Genomic DNA, 24001 nt, shown 5'->3' with positions numbered 1-24001 from the left:
GTACTCTGGTCCAAACCTCATTTTCCCCATTAAGCACAATGCCATGCATTCTGCATGGAGACAAAAATAATAGCATTTACCCCAAAAATGTACTTTAATAAGAGAACACAATTATAAAACTCAAACTACAGGAAATGGGGCACAACAGCTCCTGCTTAATTCCTTTAAATCAGCAGAGTTAATAAGCACTGATATTTCTGTGTGGCAGCAAATTGTCCAGAGCCCATCAAGTTGGTGAGGAAGTGGTAGGTGTTGCCTCCTCTGGCTTTCCTGAAGAACCTGACTAACACTGCCTCATTACCACAGAATTGTTCTTGGCATTGCATGAACTTCCTGACACGAGAGAAGTGGCAGACCAGCCTTTGGTAAACAGAGTATTTGGAGCTGGTTTGCTCTAAATAAATTGCTCTGGAGGGTCCTGTGGTGTCTCTAATGGACAAGCAGAAGGATCCTTATGATTGTGATCATTTTGCCTGGGAGCTGCTCACCCCCTGCCTTCTTGGCCCTGTGCACCAGGCAGCCATGGCAATATTTATCCTCACCAGACCCAGTTCTTGTGTTTGGTTCCTTGCGGAACACCACATCTGTGTTGTATTGTGCTGTTTCTGTCTCAAAAGCACAAAGCTCTGGTGTCATGAGCTGGATGCGCTGCCTGCCCCAGTCAGAGTTGACATAGCCTCCAACCATCAGGATCTTACCAAGAAAATTCATTAATTCTTTTTAGCTGCCAAATTTGAATTTTTTTTTTGTTTGCTAAATGGAGGAAATTACTACTGTCAGAAGCATTTCCTTATGCAATAGATCCTTAACTGGGAATCTAAGGTAAGATGAATTACGGATCCCAAAACATCTTCATACTAATTTTACTGAATACTACCTTATTTAACTTACAGATTCCAAAGGTTTCTGGATTTGATTTATGCATTTGTAACATTAAAATAACACATGGTTGAAGAAATGGAGATTGTCCTGGGAGCAGAATCTGAGATTATTCTCTTTTGGCCTCTAGTAACCTCCTGTTCTCTTCTGCCCCTTCCTACTCCTGTCTGGGAGCCAGGCAGTCCCAGCACTCCTGCGTGGAGAGTGTGGAAATGAACTTTCTCTTGGGTTCACTGGACACTGAACTTGTACCTCTGATTCTGTGAGCTTGTCTCTGGAAACAAGGCTGGAGGTTTGTACTCTCTTTTGGACATTTTAACATTGTATGCACGACTCACTTTTCCAAACTCTAGGTAAGGGGAAATTCCTGCTTTGCGAATTGGGTTTTAGGCTCTGACTGCTACTGAACAGGAGAGCCTTTTCTCAGTGTGAAATTAAATTAATGAGCCTGTGATGGAAGAAGACAGGATTTCATTGTAGTTCTCTTTCCATGTACTGCCTAGCATAGAGAACCACCTGCATTACCTCTTTTGTCTTTAATATTTCCTTCAAAGAAAATGCAAATATCACATCCCGAGCTTCTGGGATACAGCATTTGCAAAAGGCCTGCCACCTTATCTGTGTTATATTTTGGAAGTTGGTCTCAGACTAGCACTAAGTTGGTCCTTTGAACTGGATGCCCTTTAGCTGCTGAAGTGCATCCTGCAGTTGTGTTTCACAAGGAAAGACCTGCACCCCTCTGCCTCAAGATGAATCTGCAGTGCAAAGCAAAGCATGGCATGTGAGACATGAAGTGTCTGCTATAAGCAGGGTGGGATGTTGTAAATCCCATATGCTCCATTGTTACCTTGGCTACTTAAAATTGTGCCAATCATAGGCAGTGTGCACAAGAAAATGTGTATCACAGGAATAAAAAAATGTTCCTCTTGGCATACTATTTTTCCTTAAAAAGACTACAGGAGATGGTCTTCTTTAACCACTAGATCCAGAAGTAGAAGATAAAAGCTCAATTCCTCCTGAATACCAGCAAGTTTTGGTTGAGGTAAGGTTTGGTTGGGATGAGGCTTTTTACTTTTCTGTTTATGTTGCCTCAGTTGAATGCTTAGTGTGTATTTTGTTTAGTGATAAAAGTTACTCACTTGATAGCAGACAGGAAGTTATTGCTTTTATTCCCAAAACCTTGGTCCTTTAACATAAAGAGTCTTCGCCTGAAAAATTGAACTACAAACCATTGATGCGGTGAAAATCTTTTACTGAAGCAACTGTTTCAGTATTGTGTTTATTATTTCAAGTGACCACCCCGGTTGCAGCAAGGAGGGAGCGCTGCTGTACAGGAATCCACAACTTTACTTTCATCTCCAACCTAAGTTTTTATGTCTCTTGGCCCCGTGAGAAAAGCTGATGTCTTCCAAATACCAGAGTGCTTGGGCTTTGTTACTGATTTATGAGGTTTGATTGCTGTGCTTGCCTTGTGGCTCTTGATCTCTGCTCTCCCCTCCCTTAACTTGAAACCTGACTTCAGTTTCACAAGCAAGTTTTACCAGAAGTTGTCTGACACCCCAAATAGCCAGTGGATTTTCATAAATAACTTCCCAGTGTTCAGATTAAGAAAACATAAGGAACTGTCATTTTTTTAGTTCCTATTGTCCAGCAAAGTTGCATCCCTGCCCCAGGATAAGTTTGTTTTGCCAGAGACTGGGTGTCAGCACAGGTAATGTGTTCCACACACTCAGGAATTCCTATCAGCACTGTGATTTCTTATAGCCAGCCAAAGCATGTAGGAGAGCTTGCTTTGCCAACTCAGCAGAATTCCTGAAATATGGATTTCAAACCTCTGACTTCTGTTGCTTTTGGGGAAAAAAAAAATAAAAGAGCAAGATTTAGCATCTCTCAGCCTGGGAAATCTGTGTAGAGCAGCCAAACAAAGGGTCACTCTGCCAAGGGATTTCAGAAATTTATTTATCTCATCTTCTAATGGTGTCTGCTATAAGAAACTGTTACAGTTACATCTGTGACAAGGTTGCTCTGGAGAATACAGAAACACCATTCAATTTGACTTCACATAAAATCTGATCTCTGCCAGACCCATATAATTGCTGTACTGTGTGGTTCTAAAAGGTGACATTAGTAAGGAATAATTTATAGAAGTATTTTGCTCATAAAGCAGCATATTTTGCTCATAAAGCAGGTATTTTTGCAGCATAAAGCAGTATGAATGTATGAGGCATAAATGCTACGTTACATACTTGATACATTTCAGTAATAATTCTCTAGACAAAAGAGGATGTCAGGAAAAATGCTTTGCTGAGGTGCTAGTTTGTGGTTTCCTTGTCTGGCAAAAATGAACTAAATGGCAAATGAATTGTCCTTTACTGTCACTATGCCAATAAAAAAGGCTCAGCTGTCTAAGAAAAATTGAAGTAAATGATGATGCGAAACTAAAAAGAAATTCACATAATGGAGAAGAAAGTCTGGAAATGTTCTCCTAATGTCAAAAATAAAACCAAGGAGGCTTATATGGAAATTAGAAGATGACAAATTCAAAACATATCAAATTGAATTTTTGCATTATATATAATTAGATAATGAAATTTACCACCAGGGGTTGTCAGTGGAGCCAAGAATTTAGTGTGATGGGACAAAACCCTATTATATGTTAAATAAAGCAATCTAATTTGCAGTAACATGGATGAAATATTGAATTGTCTACTTCAGATCTTACAGCAATATCAAAATAATTTAACATACAGTTTTGGAATGATCTTATTATTGCATTTTTATATTTTCCCCAGAGGGCTAATGCTGGAAGGTCTTAGATGAGGTCCTGAAGTAGATTGATATCAGGTCACAGTTGGTGTGGCAGTTCCTGTGTCCTCATGTCAATTAACTTAAATAACCAGTCTGACTACTATTTTCTTTATCTGATCTCTGAGTTTCTTGCTCAGTAAGTCAGCCATGGAAATTTAGAGTTAAAGCAACAGACGACCATTGCTTGTTAAAATATTTATTGCTTTGGCACAGTCCTCAACAGGGCTGAGGTAATTGTTGGTGCAGGCCATGAAACTTCATAGCAGAGGAATTTCTGGCTCTCACTTTCTAGCCAGAAATGTAAAATGTGTTAAATGTAGCATTCTGATGCTTCTTAGCTTCATATCTTCTTTAGTACTTTCTTCTTGCATTCCTTCCTTAATTTACTTCCTCCATCTTCACTGTGCTTCTGCATTGGTGCATCCAGCCCTTGACAGGCCTTTCAACATCTCTGCTGGGCAAGCTGGCTCGTCTCAGCTTGGTTCAGCAACTATGTTTCCTCTGTGTGCTCCTTGAAATATTACACTGATAAAATTCTAAGAATAGCCATAGTGGGGCAGGCCAATGGGGGAGCACACACTGCTTCTGCATGCTGCTCCCCCAGCTCCCAAACACTGCCAGCTCAGAAACAGCCCCAGCTAGATCCCTACAGGGCTACTTTTATACATGCAATGCATTTCTCCTTCCTAAACTAATCCATGCAACATCTGAACCAATTTAAAGTTTTACTGTCTACAGCATCCTTTGGCAAGGGGCTCAAAAGGTCACACAATCACCTGTATAGGGCTGCTGTGTTTTGTTCTGAGATGGCTCTTATTTTCATTAGATGTTCCCAAAATCTCTCTACTGGAAGGGAGAGTAAAGAAATCTGATTCTCTTTCACCCTCTCCAGGTTGTTAATGATTACACAGACCTCTGGGCCTTGCTACCTTGTGCCATTTTTTTTCATAGAGTGAAGGCTCCTGGCTTTCTTAGCTGGTCTTGATATAGAAGCTGTTCCACACCTTTCATCATCCTTGTTGTTCCTCTATGACTCTCTTCCAGTTTTACACTCTTGCTGAGATGTCCCACTTCTGGTCTAAATTAAGACATAAACCAGGCTTCACCTTCTCCATTTCACAGGGGTGTCCATGAGGTCATATGGCAAAATAAAAGTGGTAGGAGAAAAGTGATTTGCATGGAGAAATAAGCTGGTGTTATCCACTTCATTATGAGCCAGCAGCTTCTTGTCCCGTGCAAATGGGATGCTTTTTTACTTTTCTTTCCTTCCTTCTTTTCTTTTCTCTTCCTTTCCTTCCTTCTTTTCCTTCCAGAGACTCAAGGAAGGAGAGGAGATCAGCCTTGACAGGGAACAGCTAATCTTTTAAAAAGATTATTTGCTGTGTCAGAGAAACTCTTCCTTTTGTCCTGGAAGCTGGAGAGGTGGATGCCAAATGACTTTTTGGTATTAATGATCTCTGGGAGCCATTGGCTGTGGGATGCTGAGAGCCAATGAGTGAACTCACTGGATAATGTTTGTGTGACAGGAAGCCCTCACCAGTCATTCAGGACCTTCTTCCCAAAATTTTACATGCATTAACTGCTTCTCTCTGTGCCGAATGCACTGAATTTTGGGGTGTTTAAATTTGCTTAGCCATCTTTATGCTTTTATCACAAAATATTATCCCTCTGACAGTGTGAAATTCCTCAACCAAGAATGAGAAACTTTGTTGAAAAGATGTACAAATAAGAACACATGTCCTTGTTCTTTCCACTGACATTTGAGTGTTTCAAGATGTGAAGACTGCAAAGGACTAATTTGTATAGAACAAGAATAAGAATTCTAATGCCATTCAAAACTTGAAACTTTCAGAAGCCTTTTTACTCTGTTGCTTACAAGAACAACTAAGTCCAAATTAACTCAGTGCCAGCATATTCATAATTTATCTTTCAGAAAATGCACTCAAAGGAAAGACATTTGAAGATGAGACGGCTTATTTGTTGTGATCTCACATCACAAGTCATCCTCTGGTTTCATTCTCTTTTTATAACACAGCTGAGTATTAGATCTCACACAGTTTCCCACTTCCTAAGACACCTCAACCTAACCTATTATTATTACACATCTAAGTTACAGAATTTCAGATGATTATGCAAGAGCCTCACAGCAAAACAAAACACATTCCCAAGAAAGCAAACAAAATCAATATAGCTGTTCCACTTGTGTCCATTGCAATCCTCAATATGTGAACAGAAATGGAAGAATGTTCCTTTCACTGTGCAGTTCATAGGAGCAGATCTCCAGTTCTGTTCTTCCCCAGAAATGACCTCCATTTCACCTTGTGAAAAACGCCAATCGCTTGTTTTTAAAATTTTAAAAGTTTAATAGTAATAAAATGGTTATAAAAATAGCAATATAACTAGAATAATAATAATTTAAACAATTTGGATTAGGACAATATGAGACAATAGAAATAAACAGCTACAGACAGTCTGGACACCTTTTCTGAGCAAAATAAGCCTGAAAGAGGACCCACATTAACAGAGGATTAACCCTTAAAAGCAATAGCCAGTTGCACATTCATACACCTCATACATGATGCATAAATTCCATTCAAACAAAGGATTCTGTCTGGACATCCTCAACTTCTTCCTCTTAATCCTGACAGCGTCATCATGGCTGAGCAAGACGGGAAGAAGTTGGTTTCTTCTGAAAATGGGGCAATGAATCTTCTTTCTCGGAAAGATTTAGGTGTCCTGTGGCTACTATCTCGGTGCGAGAACCTCATTCCTCTCCTTAAAAAAATATCCCACATACATAGTTTCTATTTTAACCACAAAAGTTACATTTTAACTACAAAACTACATTTACCCTACTATTAAAATGTTAATGCAGCACTACTAATCAATGCAACACAATACATATAGCAAATATCTGCGTAGAGCTATAGAATATGCACTTTTCACATTAGGAGGAATTTGTTCACAGAAAGAGAGATTGGGCATTGGAATGGGCTGCCCAGGGAGGCGCTGGAGCCGCCGCCCCTGGGAGTGTTTGAGGAGGGACTGGAGGTGGCACTCAGTGCCTTGGTCTGGTTGACAGGCTGGACCCAAGTATCCCAGAGGTCTTTTCCAGCCTCACCGATTCTGTGGTTCTGTGTAATAAAACCTGGCAGTTTTGCGATACAGCACCACAGCCCCCGCGGCCCCGGCGCTGTCCGAGCAGGGCGCGGCCCGGGCGGGGCCCCACAGCCCCGCGGCCTCCAACTCCCATAGTGCCCGGCGGCGGAGCCGGTGCGCGCGGCCGGCGCGCAGAGGCTGCCGGGGGCCGGGCCGTGCGCGGGGGCCGGCGCCGATGGCGGCAGGCGCAGGGGGCGGCTAAGGGAGCCGCCGGTGCCCGTCGTGTCCATCGACCGCCGACGCCTCGCCCACCCCGTCCCTTCGCCCGCCGCTATGGAGGCGCTGATCCCCGTCATCAACAAGCTGCAGGACGTGTTCAACACGGTGGGGGCCGACATCATCCAGCTGCCGCAGATCGTGGTGGTGGGCACGCAGGTGAGGCGGGCCGGGCCGGGGGCGCGGGCGTTCCCCGCCCCGAGGGCAAGGTCGGGGTGTCCATCGCGCTTCCGCCGCCGCGGACCCGCGGCTGCCTCCGCCAAGGGCACGGGGGGACGCGGCGGGCGAGGGCGGGCGGGGCGTTCTCGGTGCCCGCGTTCCCCCCGCACGCCCTCGGTGGCTCCTCTGCCTCAGCCCCGGCTGCGCTGGGAGCGCCTCGTGCGCCGCCCGCCCGCCCTTGGGCGCTGCTCCGGAGCGCTTCGAGCGGCCCGGGAGCTCCGGGCAGGGCCGGTGCCCCCGTACCCCGCGGCTCCGGCCCGCACCGAGGGGGTGCGGGCGGCGTCGGGGGACCCGGGGAGCAGCAGCCGCCCCGGTGCGTCAGCGTGATCGCCATCGCCACCCGGTTCCTCGCTTCTCTTCTTTGATAGCGGCCGCGCAGCGGGGGCCGAACCGAAGGGATGTGGTAGCGGGACGGCATCTTGCGGGCGTGGATGGTTGTCCTTTCCCCCGAGTGCCGTTTGGACTCAGTCTTAGCTGGTGACGGGGAGTGAAGGTGAGAGGCGAGGCCGGCGACTGTTGGCTGCAACAGTTACAACACGTGCGTGTGAGCCTGGTAATGCTCCTGGGCTCGAAGATAGCTCAGACCCTCTTCTATCTCTTCAAATGGGATGCTGCTCTTCGGCAGAACTTTTGGCAGCTGAACATGCCTGACCAGAGCTGCAGCGGTCACAAGGGAGTAGAAGATGAAGCTAAGACTTGAAGCTAATGGATCTCTCATTTTGTTTCTGTGAAATTTAAATATGTATTGAATGTGCTGTGCTCCTTGACAGTAGCTTGCTCACCAAAGACTTCAATACCAAGTACTCTCTACTCAGGATTTTTATTGATAACTTAAAATACCAGCTGTATGTGTAATTGCAGTGGCATTTTTCTATGTAAGATTAAAAAAGTATTTTTTCCATTTTCACTTTATGAAATATATTGAAGTGGCATTTTTTAAAAATACTTTTCAGCTCTGTCCCAGTTTTCTTTTCCCAGGTGTAAATACTTTTCATAAGTAAGTACTGAGAGTTAAAACAGTATTGACATGTTTGCTTTCAGTAGTCTCCCCATCAGTATCAATATCTAGTCAGTGCTGTATACATGATATTTATGAGCCCCCTTGAATTAGCATGAAATTTCCTGTCATGCCAAAACAAAGTCCTCTATGGACTCCAGAAAAATATCTAGCAAGCTGTATCTTGGGGTGTTTTTGTTTTAGTCAGGGTTGTAGGAAGAAAAAAAATTGTCTTTACTGACATAGTAATTCCATAGATGGTTATTTTATGCAATTAGTTTTAGTTTAAATAAAATATTGTTAATCTATTAATTTGCAGTTAATTTATTGAAGACCAGATTTCTAGAAATGTGTCAGATATGGCATTAGAGCTGATAGTTGTGCTACTGGTAGCTTTTTTCCTTTTTTTTTACATGTGCCTTTTAGACAGTCTTGTTTCTTTGTGAAGTGCTGTGTGGCCTTTAAGTTTGTTCACACAGTTGATATGTCTGTAGCCCACTGGCATATGCTGTCTTTGCTTTTTCGTCTTTGAATAATATTCACAATAAACAGTCTTGAATTTTTCACCCCCATATTTCTTGTAGGAAGCAAATGCTGCTATTTAAGGTTTCTGTAATTCTCTTTTATTTGAGGTATGCTTTTTTTGCTTCCAATTTGCCACTTGCTTTTTTTAAATGACCTTTTTACATATTCAGCAAGGAGAGGAAAAATGCTTTTTGAAGTAGTTTTCTGTTTATTTTTCTCTCTCTTCTCTACCCTTTTGTTTATTTGTGCTTATGTCTTTGCTTCTCATTCTGTGCATTAAGTTAATTCTTTCTTTTCTAGAATTAAGGACTAGAAGCTGTTTATAAGCCTTAATTCTGTTTCCCATGTTCTCTTTCCCCCGCCTCTGTTGTTTGGGATTTGATTCCTACCTCCCTTGTGCCCTGAGCAATTGAAGTGTTTTAATTTTTCCTCTTTTGGATACATTTTAGTGCTAATTGTGAATTGTTTCTCAGTACATTTTGCACATGTAGATGGTACATGTAGTGGTACTTGCACTTGTAGTGGTTTTCCTGCCATTCAGTCATATGAGAATTCCTTCTCATTCTCCCTATACATATTGTGTAAGTTATTTCTGTATCCTAGTACAGGGTCATGTAGGAAAACTGGGGATTGTGCTGGTAGAACTCAGAGGACACCTTCAGACTGCCAATTTTTCTTCACTGTTTCAGGGTTTTTCTGCCATTTCCGGATAGGTGTTCTATTTTTTCCCCAATTCAGTATTCCAGTTCCATATTTAGAACTGTATGACTGAATTGCAAAAAAAAAAAAAAAAAAAAAGTGTCCAGGTTAGAAATAAGATATAAAAATATTAGTTCAGTAATGTTGTAATACTCAGTGTTCTGGTTTATACAAATGCTTTATGCTCTATATTTTAAGGGATAACAAGGTGGTTTTGAAGTGCCTCTATTAAACACATTAAAACTACAGTAAAGGAGGCGAGGGGACAAAAAGTGATTTGGTTAATTATGGCCTTTGTGTGGATAGGTGGTATCACAAAAACTAAATGCCTACACTACCAAAGAGATGATAAGATTTAGAAAAAATTTAAGAAAACCAGCCAGGCAACAAAATATCTGCCTAGAAGTAGGTAAAAATGAATTGTCTTTGTTTTTTGTGCCATGAATTCCTGGAATATGTTTGGGGTTTTTAGTAGTCATCAACCTTGTTTTATACAAACTTGAGTGTCAGCTTTGCAGCAAAATTCTTCTAATAATGACATTATACAAACACATTGTGGGCTTTATTGGCACTTTGTAGTGTTAATTGAAGTAGAGACATTGTAGTGAAATTGATGTAGCAGCTGATGGAATTGACAAGTGAGATTTTGGAGTGACCTTTTATGTGTACATTTATGGAGTACTTTTGCTCAGTCTTCTGCCAATGCCATTTTGAGACTAAATGGGGAGGTGTAGTTTACAGTATTTAGTAATTGATAAATCCATTCTCTTGGATGTTCCCCTGGGATTGGCTCACAGATGAGCATTACAGTTATTCCATTTTTTTTTAACTGTTTGGTGTAACTATGTTTGATGTTAATGCTAAACCACTTTTTATTGCAAGGTGGACGGTTTCTTGATCTGAGGTCACAGCCTGAGCACGTGGATATGTATAAATTTATGTTCTGGTAAGATAAATAGTTGGAAGAATGCTAATTTGGCTGTTAAGAAGTTGACAGCAATGGGAAGGTGATGCACAGTCCTGGCTAGTGGGATAAGGAGATGAATCCAGCAGATGCTATCAAAGCATCCTGTCTGAGAGAGACTGGTGCCTTTGTCTGGGACTTCAGGTGTTCTGCAGAGCTTCTGTGACTTTACCTGGCAGGGGAACAGAAATTCAAACCACTTAGCTCATTCAGTGTAGCCTACATTATGTTGGCAAAAAGCCAGGTTGAGGTGAAGGAAACTCCAGTTTGTACCAAGCAACAAGGAAAACTCCATGCCAAGCACAGCCATGTCTTCCTCCCTCCTCTCTTGCTGGGTTGTTGGTTTGATTTTTGTGGGGTTTTGTTTGTTTTGATTTTTTTTTTAAATTTATTTATTTTTTTTGTTGTTGTTGTTGTTGTTTTGTCCAAGGATCTTTCTGGCAATTCAAGCAGATGCAAAAACCCATTTTTGAATAGAGGATGTAACCAGAGCATTGCTTCCATGCTAGCTGGAGACAGTTTGGTTTTTTCTCCCAAATGTTTTGCAAACTTCCTGATTTCATTTGTTTTTTTTTTTTTTTCCCTTTGTTTTCATATCTGACATTTACAGTCTCTGGTTTTGGGCATAACTGTGTTCCTTTTTTTTGCCATCCTTTGCTCGTGTCGAGTCATGCCCTGACTGTTCTGTTTGTTTCAGACAAGCAGCAAAGTGAGGCTGACATTAATTAGCTATTTGCATTTACCAGACATAATAGAAATGTTGCTGCTGATATGATATAGTGCAAACAACATTTAGTGTTGTGCTGTTTCTTTTCTCTGAGGGGCTCCCTGTGTTTCTGAACAGCTGAACTTTTTGGGTGCTGAAGGTTTCTGTGATTGAAAGGATGGCATTTTCACAGTTTCTATCTGCAGGCTTCATATGAATTAAAATAAAATTATAGGTCTAATAACTTGATCCTGCATTTTAGCATTTTATGATTCTTGAGAACAATATTAAACACCATTTAGAAGATATTAACGTAATTGTTTGCAGATGCCTGGTTATTTTGGAAGAGTAGAGAGTCTGCACAGAATTCACAGTTGTAGAAGGATGTGGATAAAGAAGTCTTGTGCTTCTCTTTTCTTGTTTGGTTTGTGTGCTTTGTTTTGTTTTGATGCTTTACTGCAAGGGTCCTGTTCTGTTCATCTTGTGATTGGCAGTTGTTTTTCTTGGAAACTGGTTTTTTAATTAGACCAGGTGAGTCTTGTATGTTGTCCAGGGGGCACAGTGCAAAGAGCATATTTTCAGGAAGATGGAGGGGAAGAGTATTAAAACAGACAGCACAGGCATTTGACTTGCACAATCTGGAGAGAAAATGCCTGTGTAGTTCTTGGAAAATACTTGTTTGTGTAGTAGCCAGAAGGTTGACTAACTTAGAGATTTGGGGTTTGGGTTTGTTTTAATAGTACTGTTGTTTAGAACTTAAAATTTGAATATGCAAGTTGGTTTTATTTTGATTTACTTTACTGCAAGGCATGAATATAGCATTATACACAGTGCTGTGTGAGGTCAGGATATCTGGTTTGCAAATGTGAATCTTCAAATACCACAGTTCCATGATGTAACTGAGAGTCTGTAACTTGTTTCTACTTAGACGAGGCATTTTTGTTCTTAAGTGAATTATTGGAGAGCTTTGGGAATTGATGTACTGAGAAAGAAAACATCTGCTAATCATTGCTGTATTTGCTGTTGTTTGGCACTTGTCTGCAGTTAGATATGGATCTAAATGCAGGATTTCTGAAGAGTTTTGGCTGAGCTCTGCTAGTTCTGGCATTCCTTACTGCTGGTACATGAGCTGTTATATGTGGAGGTAGTTCCTGTGACTTTGAGTCTCTCCCTGACTTATTCAGGAGAGCCTTCTATTCAGGCAAATGGAGAATGCCCTGCAGGAACAAGAGTCTTGTAGTCTGGACAAGATCTTGCATGTATTCTGCAACAATGAGCAGTGCATTATGCTGGTTTTACTGCTTTCTCAAGTTGGGATCAGCCAGTTGTCTCTTCTGCATCTTTTAGAAGTGTTATTTTGTTTCAAACAATGTCTTAAAATAGTTCATTTGGCCTGCTTATAGCTTTAACAGTCTTTTTTGATTAGTAAATAAATTTTTAAATTTGTTGGCAGTTTAGAGCCAGCCTAGCCTGGGGCATTCCTAGTTTGAATAGGAAAATTTTGTTATAATATCTGTTCCAACTAAAGCAGTTCCTTTGTAGAACTGCTCTGAAACTGCATGTGTACTCACCTTTTATTCCAGAATAATTTGTATTTGCAAAATAAGGAGAGAAAAAGAAATACTGCTGTTCTTTAGTTATAGCAGGCTGAACTCTTCTAGGATAGCTACTGCAAATAACTTTTTAAAGCATCAGTATGGGTAATATTCCTGTGGATGACATCCCAGCCCAAATGTATTAGCTTTTATTTCCCAATGACAGAATGGAAATTTTTGGAAATTCTGTATGTACAGATTTCCAAGAGCAGGATTTACCAGCAGGACTTTTGTACTTCTTGTATGACAGAAACTGCAGAATTGCCATTTCGTCTCAGATGTCAAAGCCAGATGCATTGCTTTGCTTAATAGAACTCTTCAGGAGTTGTCTCATTGAGTAGTATGTCTCATTGAGAAGTGTCTCTTTCTTCACAGCTCCTTACTGTCATTCCTGAATGTTTGTATTGTGCCACTCCAAAAGTCAGAGAATTCTGACATCGCTGCCTCTATTTTCTTGCACTCTCCTATTAAAAAAGTCTGTGTTGTGTTGCAGGAGTTCTTTGCATTTTTTTCCCCTATTGGATGAAATAGTAAAAAAAGTTATCAGTTTACCCTGTTCAAGAGCAGTGAGCTAAATTTTACACTCCTTCCAACTAGTTTTTGATTTGGAAGTTTCTAAGTAGTTTATCGGACATGTTTCCTCAACAAAGGCTTTTCCTCCACAGATGTATTGTGAGAGACAAAGACATTATGAAGTCGAGAGATAGACAAAGGAAGGCAGGAGATTCTTGTAAGATGAATTGGAGTTTGTTGCAGCTGATTCAAGTTCATTATCATTTTAATAATACTTGAAATACACAACAGTCACTAATCCAAGCATGTGACTATAAGAAATTTGGTGGTTCTTGTGCATCAGTGGGACTCCAGGTGAGCCTTGTGTTAATTTTTCTTTCTTGCTTCATGGACTTCATAAGAGTAAGAGCAGACTTTGCTTATTTACTGAGCTAATTGGTGAGACCCTGTAAACTAAAGGACAGTCAGTCAAAGGACCTGGCATTCCTTTAAGGACAGCCTCATGGAGCACAAAGCAATAGTCCATCCACTTGCTTGGGAAAATGAGTGGAGGTCTAAGGAGAGCAGTATTGAGGGAACTCATGACTCAGCCTTAGCACAGCACACTCATGCAGGAGGTGGAAACAAGGACAAGCTCGCTCAGGGATATAAAAATCCTGCCTGCATAGGCAGAGATGGTATTGAGAAAGCCACTCTTTGTGGTAAGGGCATCAAAGGCAGCAGGAACTTCCAGCTCTGGATCAGGAGTTGAGGAAAAAAAGAAATAGGGAAATAAAGGCTTGCTGCTGTCTGTGACAGGTGATCCAGGGACAGTGGATATGGACAAGGCTGAGGCGCTGAATCCTTTCTTTGCCCTGGCCTTCTCATCAGGGTCTTTTAGGCCTTTATCCCTATAGGCAGGGTTAAAAATGGAGAATAACTCAGTGCTGCAAGAGGATTGGGTCAGGGTTCTTTTTTTTTTTTTTGATATGGAGAAAACATCTTTGCATTCTGTTTGGTGTAGGGAACGAGACTCCTAAAATAGTAACACTAATGAGGATTTGGAAATAGAATAAGAAAGCTAGTGAAGTAAATGGGATGGGGTGAATTTGAATGGTTGTTCACAGTGTTATTTCAGCATTATCAAGATGGAGTCTCTTCCATCTGACTTGTCAACAGCCCTAAAGTGTTCTTGGAAGTAACATCTCTGGCTATTAGTGAAGCTGGGCAATTATAAAATCATGCACTTGCTGTGTGCTGCTTCTGAATTCCTAAAGCTGTGGTTTGTAATACAGCAGATTGTAACCCACATTTTCTCTTAAGAATAAGTGTAATGGATGGGAGCAAATGCCTTTTGATACTTTAATGCGTGCACAGTTGAAACATGCAGGGACAAATAAAGAAGAAATGAAGTATAGGGAAGCAAAGCAACCCCATGAGGACTGTTAAAAGTAGAGGTGCTGGTTATCTGGAGTGGGTCACAATTCTTACAGCTCACAGCTTTTTAATTTGGGAGGATAAGCGCACAGTTCTTTCCCAGTGACTGCCCTTCATCCTTGATTGTCAGCATCATCTTCAGATCTATCTAAACCAAAGATGAACATACAGAAGTGTATGTAACAGGTGTTACAGAGGCAGTGAGAGTGCTGATAAGGTTTCAACACACTCCGACAGTACATACAATATAAAATACTCAAGTGCTGTGTGCATCATCTCTTTTTATCTTAGTACTTCAGGGGAAAATGGTTTTACCATCCACCAGACACAGGTGTTTCTCAGTGAAATTAATGGTGGTTGACAGAGCAGAGTGTAATACACCCAGCCATGGTAGTTTGACACAAAGGTCAAAGGAGTGACACAAGATGTTCCTGTATTTGCCCCACCCCACGCCGGCTTTTTTTCTGAGCAACCTCTATTAAGTGCCTCTAGATATCACAGCTAGTAGATATTTCAAATAAGGATCAGATATTAGTGTCCAGAGGGAAAATCTGCCTGATCACCCATGAAAAGTTAGAGTTTGTTAATGCTTTTTTTGACCCATCATGAAATGAATTTATGGATTTCAGTTCATGCTTAAAATTGTGACGAGTATTTTAATGGGATGACAGAACAAGTGTGATACTTCTGCAGACTCATTCCTTAAAATTCCTTTGGTTATCAGTGTTAGTGTCTGTCTATATCTATTCTATGAAGGTCTGGCTGAACTGACTTTGTATTCTTAACAGACCCATATCCCTTTCTTCCCCCTCACTGGCAGAACAAGATCAGCTTTGTGTTTACTGCTTCCTGCACTGTGTTCCCAGACAGTTCTTGGTAATGGATGCTCAGGAGTCCAGATTAAGAAATGCGTCATTAGATAATTGTATTCCAGCAGCAGATTGCTTTAGTTGGGAGTGTAATGCAATTTGAAAGAATTTCCTGATGCATGGAGTACTGTAATGTTTCATTTAGTGTGTTTGCAAAGGATCCAGATTGTTCCTTCCCCATCCAGAGGTAACTGGGAGTGGTGTAAGACACAGTGGTTTGCTTCTATACGTAGCTTGGTGTACCCATTTTAGCTTCCTGCATTACCCCTCCTTTGGAAAGACTAAAGAGCAACAGTGTGCAGCAGCTTATCCCATGGATTTTGCTTTCCTTTTGTGGTGAGGCTGTTGATGAGGATTCCTGATATTTGTTACTATCCCTTATGTGATTGGATTATATGTTCATGAGAAGCCACTTCATCCTTATAAGTCTGATCTCCAGCCTTGTGAGACTGAGTCATCGTTTTTCCCATGCCTAAGAAAATCTTGCTCAAGAGACCACAGAATCATCAAGATTGGAAGAGACCTTCAAGAGATCATCTAGTCCAACCATCAACTCAGAATAATCACCCCTAAGCCATATCCTCAAGTGCCGCATCCAGATGCCTCTTAATATTTGAAATATTTTTAATAAATGAAGCACTGGTCTTTGTTTTTTGTGGTTTTTTCCCCCCCCAATGCAGAAGATGAACCTTTATAATCTCTCATTTTTTTTGGTTAGGCATTTCACGTGTTTTAAGTAAGATTCTTGAGAGGTGGTTTGTTATTTGTCTCTGTGAAGTCTTTTTTTTCACAGTCTGTAATATCAGTAGTTCTTCAGAAGTGGGCCCGACCAGGAGCTCTCTCAGGGAGGCTTGCAGACCTAGTTCATGCGTTGGTCAGGTTGTTCTTAAGTTATTTGGTAAGAGTTCAGTGCCCAACAGTCTGTTATAAGGTGCTTGCAGGGAAGGTGCCCAAAGCTGATTTGGAGAAGGACAGTGGAAGAAAATTATTAATAACTTTCTAGGGGAGTCTTTTGGAGGAAAAACAAATTTTAATAAGGCTGTATTTCTGCTTGCCCCTGCTCTTTTCCCAAGTATTTCTAAGCCATTGATCTCACTGCTGTGAAATGTGATTTAGATTTACTTTGAATAATACACATAATCTGCATTGGTGTGTTATTTACCTGTTGAGACAAATGTTATTTTTTATAAAACATCTTTTTTTTTCTGTGCCATAAAGCATATACAACAAAGTGGTACTATAAAAGAAGGCTTTCATTTGTTGTTGTTCAAACTTTCTAGGGGGTTCGCCTTGTATTTTATTATCTATTTTGTCATTTTGCATGCAAGCCCTATTTCAATAGGTTTTAAAACTCATATAAAATATTTGTGTCTTGTTTTACTGCACTAGTAGAAATGTACTGTCTGATAGTAATGTGTTGCTTGACTTCTCATCTATTTTTCAGTTTTAGAAAAGTCACCTAGTGTCATTAAATTTGTGAGATTTAAGGATATTCATCACTTTTTCGTAAATCATATTATGCTAGGTTATATACTCAATTTGCTTGAAGTCTCACATCTCTTACTTCAGAACTGGTAGACTGAGTGGAGGTTCTATAGCAGTTACACAATGCACATTCCAGCTGTCAGAAGCATCTGTTGGTTTCCTTTTTTGGTTTTGTTTTCTTGTTTGTTTGTTTTCTTACAAGAGAATTGTTTGGTACTTGCATTAATACAGAAATATTTCCTAGATGGTGGCAATGGCTGTGAGAGCAGGTTTTCTCATGGCATCACTATGTAGACTTAGAGCTGCAGAAAATTGGAAGAGTTCAATACAGTGTTATTAAAAAGACAAAATCTTCTCAATTAGATTGAGTATTATGTTGACATATCTGTGTCTATTTTTTATTGTTAGTTTTAACATGGTATTTGTCTGGAATCACTTTTGAGACCCAGGTTTTCACAGCTGCTGTTGGACCGATTATGAATCTTATACTGGAGTTCTGCAGGAGAACATTTTAAATGTAGACTTTCAATGAATATTTGTAATTTCACAGCCTTTAAGTATTTCCTGACTTTTTACAGTTTGTTGTTATGCAAATACTTAAACATAGAGAGAGAGAGAGAGAGAGAGAGAGAGAGAGAGAGTGTGGGATGCCATGAAACAATGTTTGGTCTATGTTTAGGGTATAAAATACTGTCTGTACTTACCAAGCTGATACAATACATTATACAAAAAAAAACCCAAAAGCAAACCCAAAAACCAACCAATGGAAAAAAAACCCAAACAAACCCCCCATCCAACCAAACCTCAAACTGAAAGGAATGTAACATTGTAGCAGCCTACGTACTCATGTATACATAGTTAATATATGTTTGTTTAGTGGCTGCTGCTGGTGTCAATTCAGACAGCCGATGTTAATTCTAACAAAGACTAACCGAGGGTTAAATTCCTCAGTTTACAAAGCAGTTTTACTTCAAGATTTTAGAAAATGACATAGCACAAGAGCATTATAAAGAATAGCATTTTTTTCCCAGAAATGTTTCTGGAGAGTTTGATATTTGTGCTAAAAAATGTTAAATAGGAGATTAATTTTTCTGTAACCTACTATGAGTTTAGTTTGACCTTAAGAGGTAGAAACCATGGGATGAAACATGTAGATAGAAACCTGTTCTGAGTATCCCAAGCAGATTAGTTCCTGGCTTGTAGCAGACCTATGTCACTCAGTGCCTGTGCAGTGGCACTGCTCTGTCTGCAGAGAGTCTGTCACATGCTCCTTCAGGCACCCTGTAGCACAGGACAAGACAGAGTGCTCTTTGCAGGCCAGATGAAAACAAACTAAAATATCACAGCATTTTTGTGTTTCAGAAAGTAATGTAGCTGTATTCCACTTTTCAGAGCAGTGGAAAAAGTTCTGTGTTGGAAAGTCTTGTGGGGAGGGATCTGCTCCCACGAGGTACTGGAGTTGTCACCCGGAGACCCCTTATTCTGCAGCTGGTGCACGTTTCCCCAGAGGATGGTCGGAAAGGAGCTGGAGATGAAAATGGTAAGTGTGATCCAATAATGTGTTTTGCCTTTTTATTCAAGTCTTTCCTGTCCTTTGCAATGAAAAATCAGTTGCTGTAACCTTAAAACTCTAGTATGCTTTTTAAAATTTGCTTGGAAGAAAACACAGCTGTTGTCGCATCTGTTTTTTCCATTTAGCAAATGTCATGAAGTCACAATCTTTTGGATATTCAAAATACCTTTAATGTTTTAAGCTTTCCTGTTCTTGGGAATTTCTTTTGAGAAAAACAGGCATTTCAGTTGTAAAGATAATTGTCTGGAGTGTAGAGAGCATGAATTTCTTATGTGTGTTTTTCATCCCCTCCCCTTTTGCAGTTTATATAAAGTATTTCATTGAAAGGGTGATGAGTATAAGAGTTTTTAGAAGGAGGGTGGAAATAGGTAAGTTCTGGAGAAATGAAAACAAACTTGTAGTAGAAGCAAACAGAATTGAACTGACAAGTTCTGAGCTTACACATGCCACCCTACAGGGCTGCACTGAGAGAATTCAAGTGCATCAAGGAGGACACTTTAAATGTTCTGTAGTTTTTACTTTGACACTTGTCTTCTGTACTGCTTCTATCTTGTCCTTCAGCAGATCAAGAAAGTGATCTCAGTTGTCCCTTGGGAGTTTCAGTGCTCATTTTATACCAACTAATGCTCCTGATTAGGAGCAGCAGAGGCATATCCACCTTCTGATAGTAAGATAAATCTTAGGGTTTTTTTATGTAGACACTAACAACTGTACAGGCTTTTGTTGGCATGATAAACTTGGGACTATAAATATTTTCATTGTGTTCTTAATTTCTTTCTACCAATGGTAAGTCAAGGTATCATATGTTCTTTACAGTATTTATTTTCCTGTAATATTTATGGCCTTTGATTTCTGAAGGACAGTTACTTGTATTGTGCTGTTTGAAAGGTTTAAGCTCCAATCTTAATTACTGTCACAAGCAGAGAACACAGTTAGGGTTCATAACAATTAGCATGCAAACCATGTGAGAAATTGTAGGGAAAATTCAGGCTGGAAATTATTTCTGGAGACCTCTAGTCCAATCTCCTCAAAATAGGGCCAACTCGGAAGCCTAGGCCACATTTTTTTGGTCTTTATCTGCTTGGTTCTGAAAACCTTGAAGGCTGGAGAATTCAATCTCTGTAACTTTTAGAAATGGCACATTTGATGTCTTTAAATGCAGTTTTACCTTGCTTGTACTGTGCAGTGTATAGTTTGTATTTGTAGAACTTCTCAGAATGCTTGGATTCTGAGTTGTAGGGTAAAATATTTTGCTCTTCTTTGCTAATTTACAGGTGTAAAAAGGAGGAGGAGAAGGTTTTGTAATTGGAGTATTTTGAGTCAGGGCAGAGCCATTTTGTTTTAGGTTGCATTTCATTTGGGGATTTGGATTTTAAATTAAAAATTAATAGGAATATTGGGCTAAATTATTATTTATGATGCCCACTTAGATTTTTTTTTTTGGGGGGGGAAACAATCAATATGTAATATGTAAGATGTTAATGTTATAATCTCAGCTTGTTCTTCTGAGAGAGATGTGGGCTTGTTTGGTAAGAACAGGGATTTGATAAGAACAGAAATTATGATTTACCAATTGAGTTTGAAATGTCTCTTCTCTCCAAAATTCAGGCAAATTATGGTCTAAATGTTGTTGTCACTGATCTGGACTAGTTTATGCTCAGATTGTGGTGTTACATGTGAGAAGATGGGATCAAGTAGCTTGGAAAGAAAAAAGATGGCAACCTCTTATCCTGGCTGTGCTGTGTAACATTGTAATAAGTACCATTAGAGGTCTATTTTTAGAGGCAATTGTATTTGGTATGAGGTGGATGTTGAGGTAGGGTTGAAGATGGATTTGGGATTTCCCAGAGGAAAATAGTCTTGCAGAAAAGGATTTTATCCATGTGAGGGATTCTTTACAAGCTGAATATTGGCCAAGAGAGTATCAGTCTTGGCATGCTGCTTTCTGAATGCTGGCATTGAACTCTCTGTGCACACAAGTAGTTTTATACAACTCTCTCTTCTCTTTTGACTTCTGTTTTGTGATTGTCACCTGTGTCCATCATAATGCTTGCTCTACTGATATTGTATATTAACTCAGCCATTTCAAAAGAGCTACTAGTCTGTGATTCTTACAAGCTTTAATTTTACCTCTGTTGGAGGGCTGGCATCCAGAAAGCTTCCCAGTTTTTAACACAAAGCACTTTTGACTACTCTGCTGTTCACTTAGGGAGGGACAAGTAATACCCTTTGTACTGTGATCACTGCAATAAATAAGAGTCAGAAAATACCAAAGATAAATTTTCCATTAAATGGGAAGTTCTGTAATTTTATAACAGGCTGATCTGTATATTCTACAGGGAATGTGTGTAATTTGATGGGAAGGAAATATTCTCATCATGCTTTTGCTGTTTATTGTTGGCCTCTAGTGATTCAGCACATATTGTGTGTTTGATGATACCACACTGTGGTGTTCTCTGATCAAATTGCAAGAGTAGCAGCACTTATCAGAGAACTGGGCCTGGTCTTGTGAATTATTAAATTGGCCTTGCAGTGAAGACCTATAATGGTAGTTCAGAAATGGAAAATCAGAACATACCAGTGGCCAGGTAGGTGCTTATAGGTTCCTTTTTTTCATTTGTTCCAAGATAGGAAACTGAACGTTGTTCAAATTCTGAGCAGACAGAATTGATACAGAAACATGAATAATTAATGCAGATCCATTGCTTGATAAATCAACATTGTTTTGTTAGCCTTTTGCTCTCTTCTTCAGATAGGAATCTCTTACCCCTAGCTCCCAAACAGTGTGACCTGCTTCATTGTAGAGGCACTAGAGAGGAAGAGCATTGCCTCAAAAGTGTTTGCAGTCTAGTTTGTGTAAAGGATGGGAAAAATGGTACAACAGTTAGTATTTGGGAAGTTCTCATTGCCATGCTGCTGGAAATCCTCTGTGGTGGTGGCCTTTTATGACTTCCAGCAGCTTCTCCATTGGAAATGAGTAACATTTCTATTGCTTTAGAAAGGGACAGCAGAGACCTGAATAACTGAAGTCAGTAATCTTTGTATTTTATTGAGCTTCTTAAAGGAGTGTTCTGGAGTAGGGCATAACAAGTACAATTTGGTGGAGGGTAGTCCTGAGAAAAGTCAAGTAATACATGTGCTTTTCCTGGGTATTAACTAAGGTATGCAGGTCTTACTACAGTTTATGGAAAACCAGAAAAGTATAGACTGTGGCTTTATACATGAGATGTGTGGGGTTTTTCTTTGAAAAGCAGGATCTGTTTGTTCTTAATAGCTGCTGTTTTAGTAATTTCTTACCATGTGTAATACTGGATTTCATCATGACCAAAGGGTCGTTTTGTCACACCTTTATCTAGCATTTAATCTTTAGTGTAATCAGGTGATTCTTCTGAAGGTATTGCTTGAAAAGCTTCCAAAAAGTAACATAAATGAGGGAAGACTGATTTACCAGTTAAATGAGTGTTAAAAAACCATTCTTCATGGAAACCAGAAGAGTGGGTTGCTGAATGTAGGCTAGTTAAAACACTTTCTCCTTGCCTTGAGCATTGTTACCTTTAGAGAAATGCAAATCCTTCTTCCTTTCCTAAAAACTCCTTTCCATTAAATTTGATCTATTGGAAACTTTTCCATAGGTGTTACAAGTTATAAAGCAGTGTCTCTGATCCGAGTGTGTCTTTTTAATATTTATTTTAAGAAGTTTATAGATAATACTGAAAAAAAAATATTTATACATGGAACTAAGCCTAGTACCTGGCTGCAAGTTCCCATGCCACCAGAAGGAGAATGATTTAAGACTAAAACAGTGTCTGAGAAGGAAATCATCTCCCAAGAAGGGACATAACCAGAGAGTGCTTGGTCCATATATTTCAAATGTAACACTTAGCAGTATCTTGCTGTATATTTTTCTTCCTGGCTTTAGGCCTCTCTTTAGTCCCTTAGATTCAATTTTCAAGAGGAGATGAGCAACACAATACTGAACACGTTATAGTTTCTTCCTCTATGTGCATTTTATTTTATTTCCTTTGAACAGTAAATAAAACCTTTTAAATAACCTGGAATGGAGAAACCCTTTCATTTTGCACTTACTTTGGAGACTGGTATGTCATTTTGCCTATTTACTAACCAATACAAGCAAAAGTTTTTCCTGATGATGTTTTCTTCATAGCTCTTGTGCCTGCAGAACAGTAGGGGGATGAAAGTTTGGTTTTAAAAATTTTTCCTTAACAGATCCAGTCCATCATATTTCTGTTGATGATGCACACACCTTTGACCGAGCAAAACATCAACTCTTCAGATGAACTAAGCTGTTCAAACAGATGAGTTGATTATTGTTGTACTACCTGAATTTTGTACCAAACCAAAAATATCTTAACCAATTTGTTTTGCTGCTTGTACTTTCAGGGTGTTGTACAGACATCACAGGAAAACAGAGTTTTAAATTCATGAACCCCTCAGTAAGAAGTTGGGGTGCTTTTGTAATGAAATTTCCATTGATATGAAAATACTTTGAAAATACTTTGAAAAATTAAAAATTGAGAAGGGTAATGCATATGTTGTCTCTTCTTAAATCTGTCTCAGAACTGATGTTATTCTTTAATTGAGTCTTAAAAATATTGATGCACAGCATCGGATTTCCTTCCCGTACAGTAACACTACTTCCAGTGACATTATAAATGTTTCTTTACTCTTTCTGGTTCTTCCTATTAGTAAATTATGAGAAATATATTTTGCCAAAGAAGTTCGGCTCTGTGGAGCTCAGTGGTGCTGTTTTCTGTTCTCAGATAAGAAAATACATTGAGCTGTTGGAATTAGGTGTATGGCAATAATAGTCATCTTTGAGTCAAATTTGTTGTAGAGAATATCTGATTAATAGTCATCATTTATATGTGTTTAGTTAAGATCTTATTTCTGTGCATATTGCTAATATGTTACACACTCTCATCAATACTAGAATAGCATGCACATCTGTCTGCATGTATTTGTGCTCTTTATAATAAATCTGGTACTGAAAGTGAATAAAATGCTATATTAAATATGATTAAAAATGTTAAATACCATTCAATGCTGTTTCTCTTTAACTGCAGACCCTGCTACATGGAAAAATTCAAGACACCTTGCTAAAGGTTGCCTTTATCCACTTGCTTTTTCTCCCTACACCTGAAGTGCATGCTTATATACACTAATCACATACATTTCATGCCACATGATTGTTGATTGATTACACTTTCCTTTTACACTTCAGCTACTGTGGTGATTATTTTGCTGTCTTGTGATCTGATTGATTTTCAGTTTTCTGACCTTGTTGCATTAGAATGAGATAATTTTTGCTTTTCTTCTGTGCTGTTGCTGCTTCATAGAACTTCCTGCACTTTTAATTC

At 39.6% G+C, this 24001-nt stretch overlaps 1 protein-coding gene across 2 annotated transcripts in view; it reads left to right on the top strand.

Annotated features, from left to right (window-relative positions):
- Positions 1-6976: 6976 nt before the first annotated feature.
- Positions 6977-24001, top strand: part of DNM1L (dynamin 1 like) — a 36488-nt gene continuing 19463 nt past the window's right edge. The window contains exons 1-2 of one of the 2 annotated variants that reach the window (XM_050984500.1): positions 6977-7221; positions 18443-18590. In XM_050984500.1, coding sequence (XP_050840457.1) covers positions 7120-7221; positions 18443-18590 — 250 coding nt within the window. In that variant the 5' untranslated portion in view covers positions 6977-7119. The remainder of the gene's footprint in view (positions 7222-18442; positions 18591-24001) is intronic. The other variant, XM_009094166.4, reaches the window with a different exon arrangement.

Source organism: Serinus canaria, chromosome 1A, assembly GCF_022539315.1.
Source record: "Serinus canaria isolate serCan28SL12 chromosome 1A, serCan2020, whole genome shotgun sequence".
Classification (NCBI taxonomy): domain Eukaryota; kingdom Metazoa; phylum Chordata; class Aves; order Passeriformes; family Fringillidae; genus Serinus; species Serinus canaria.
Note: the sequence above shows the minus strand (reverse complement) of the source record. Positions and strands in the feature narration are given on the sequence as shown.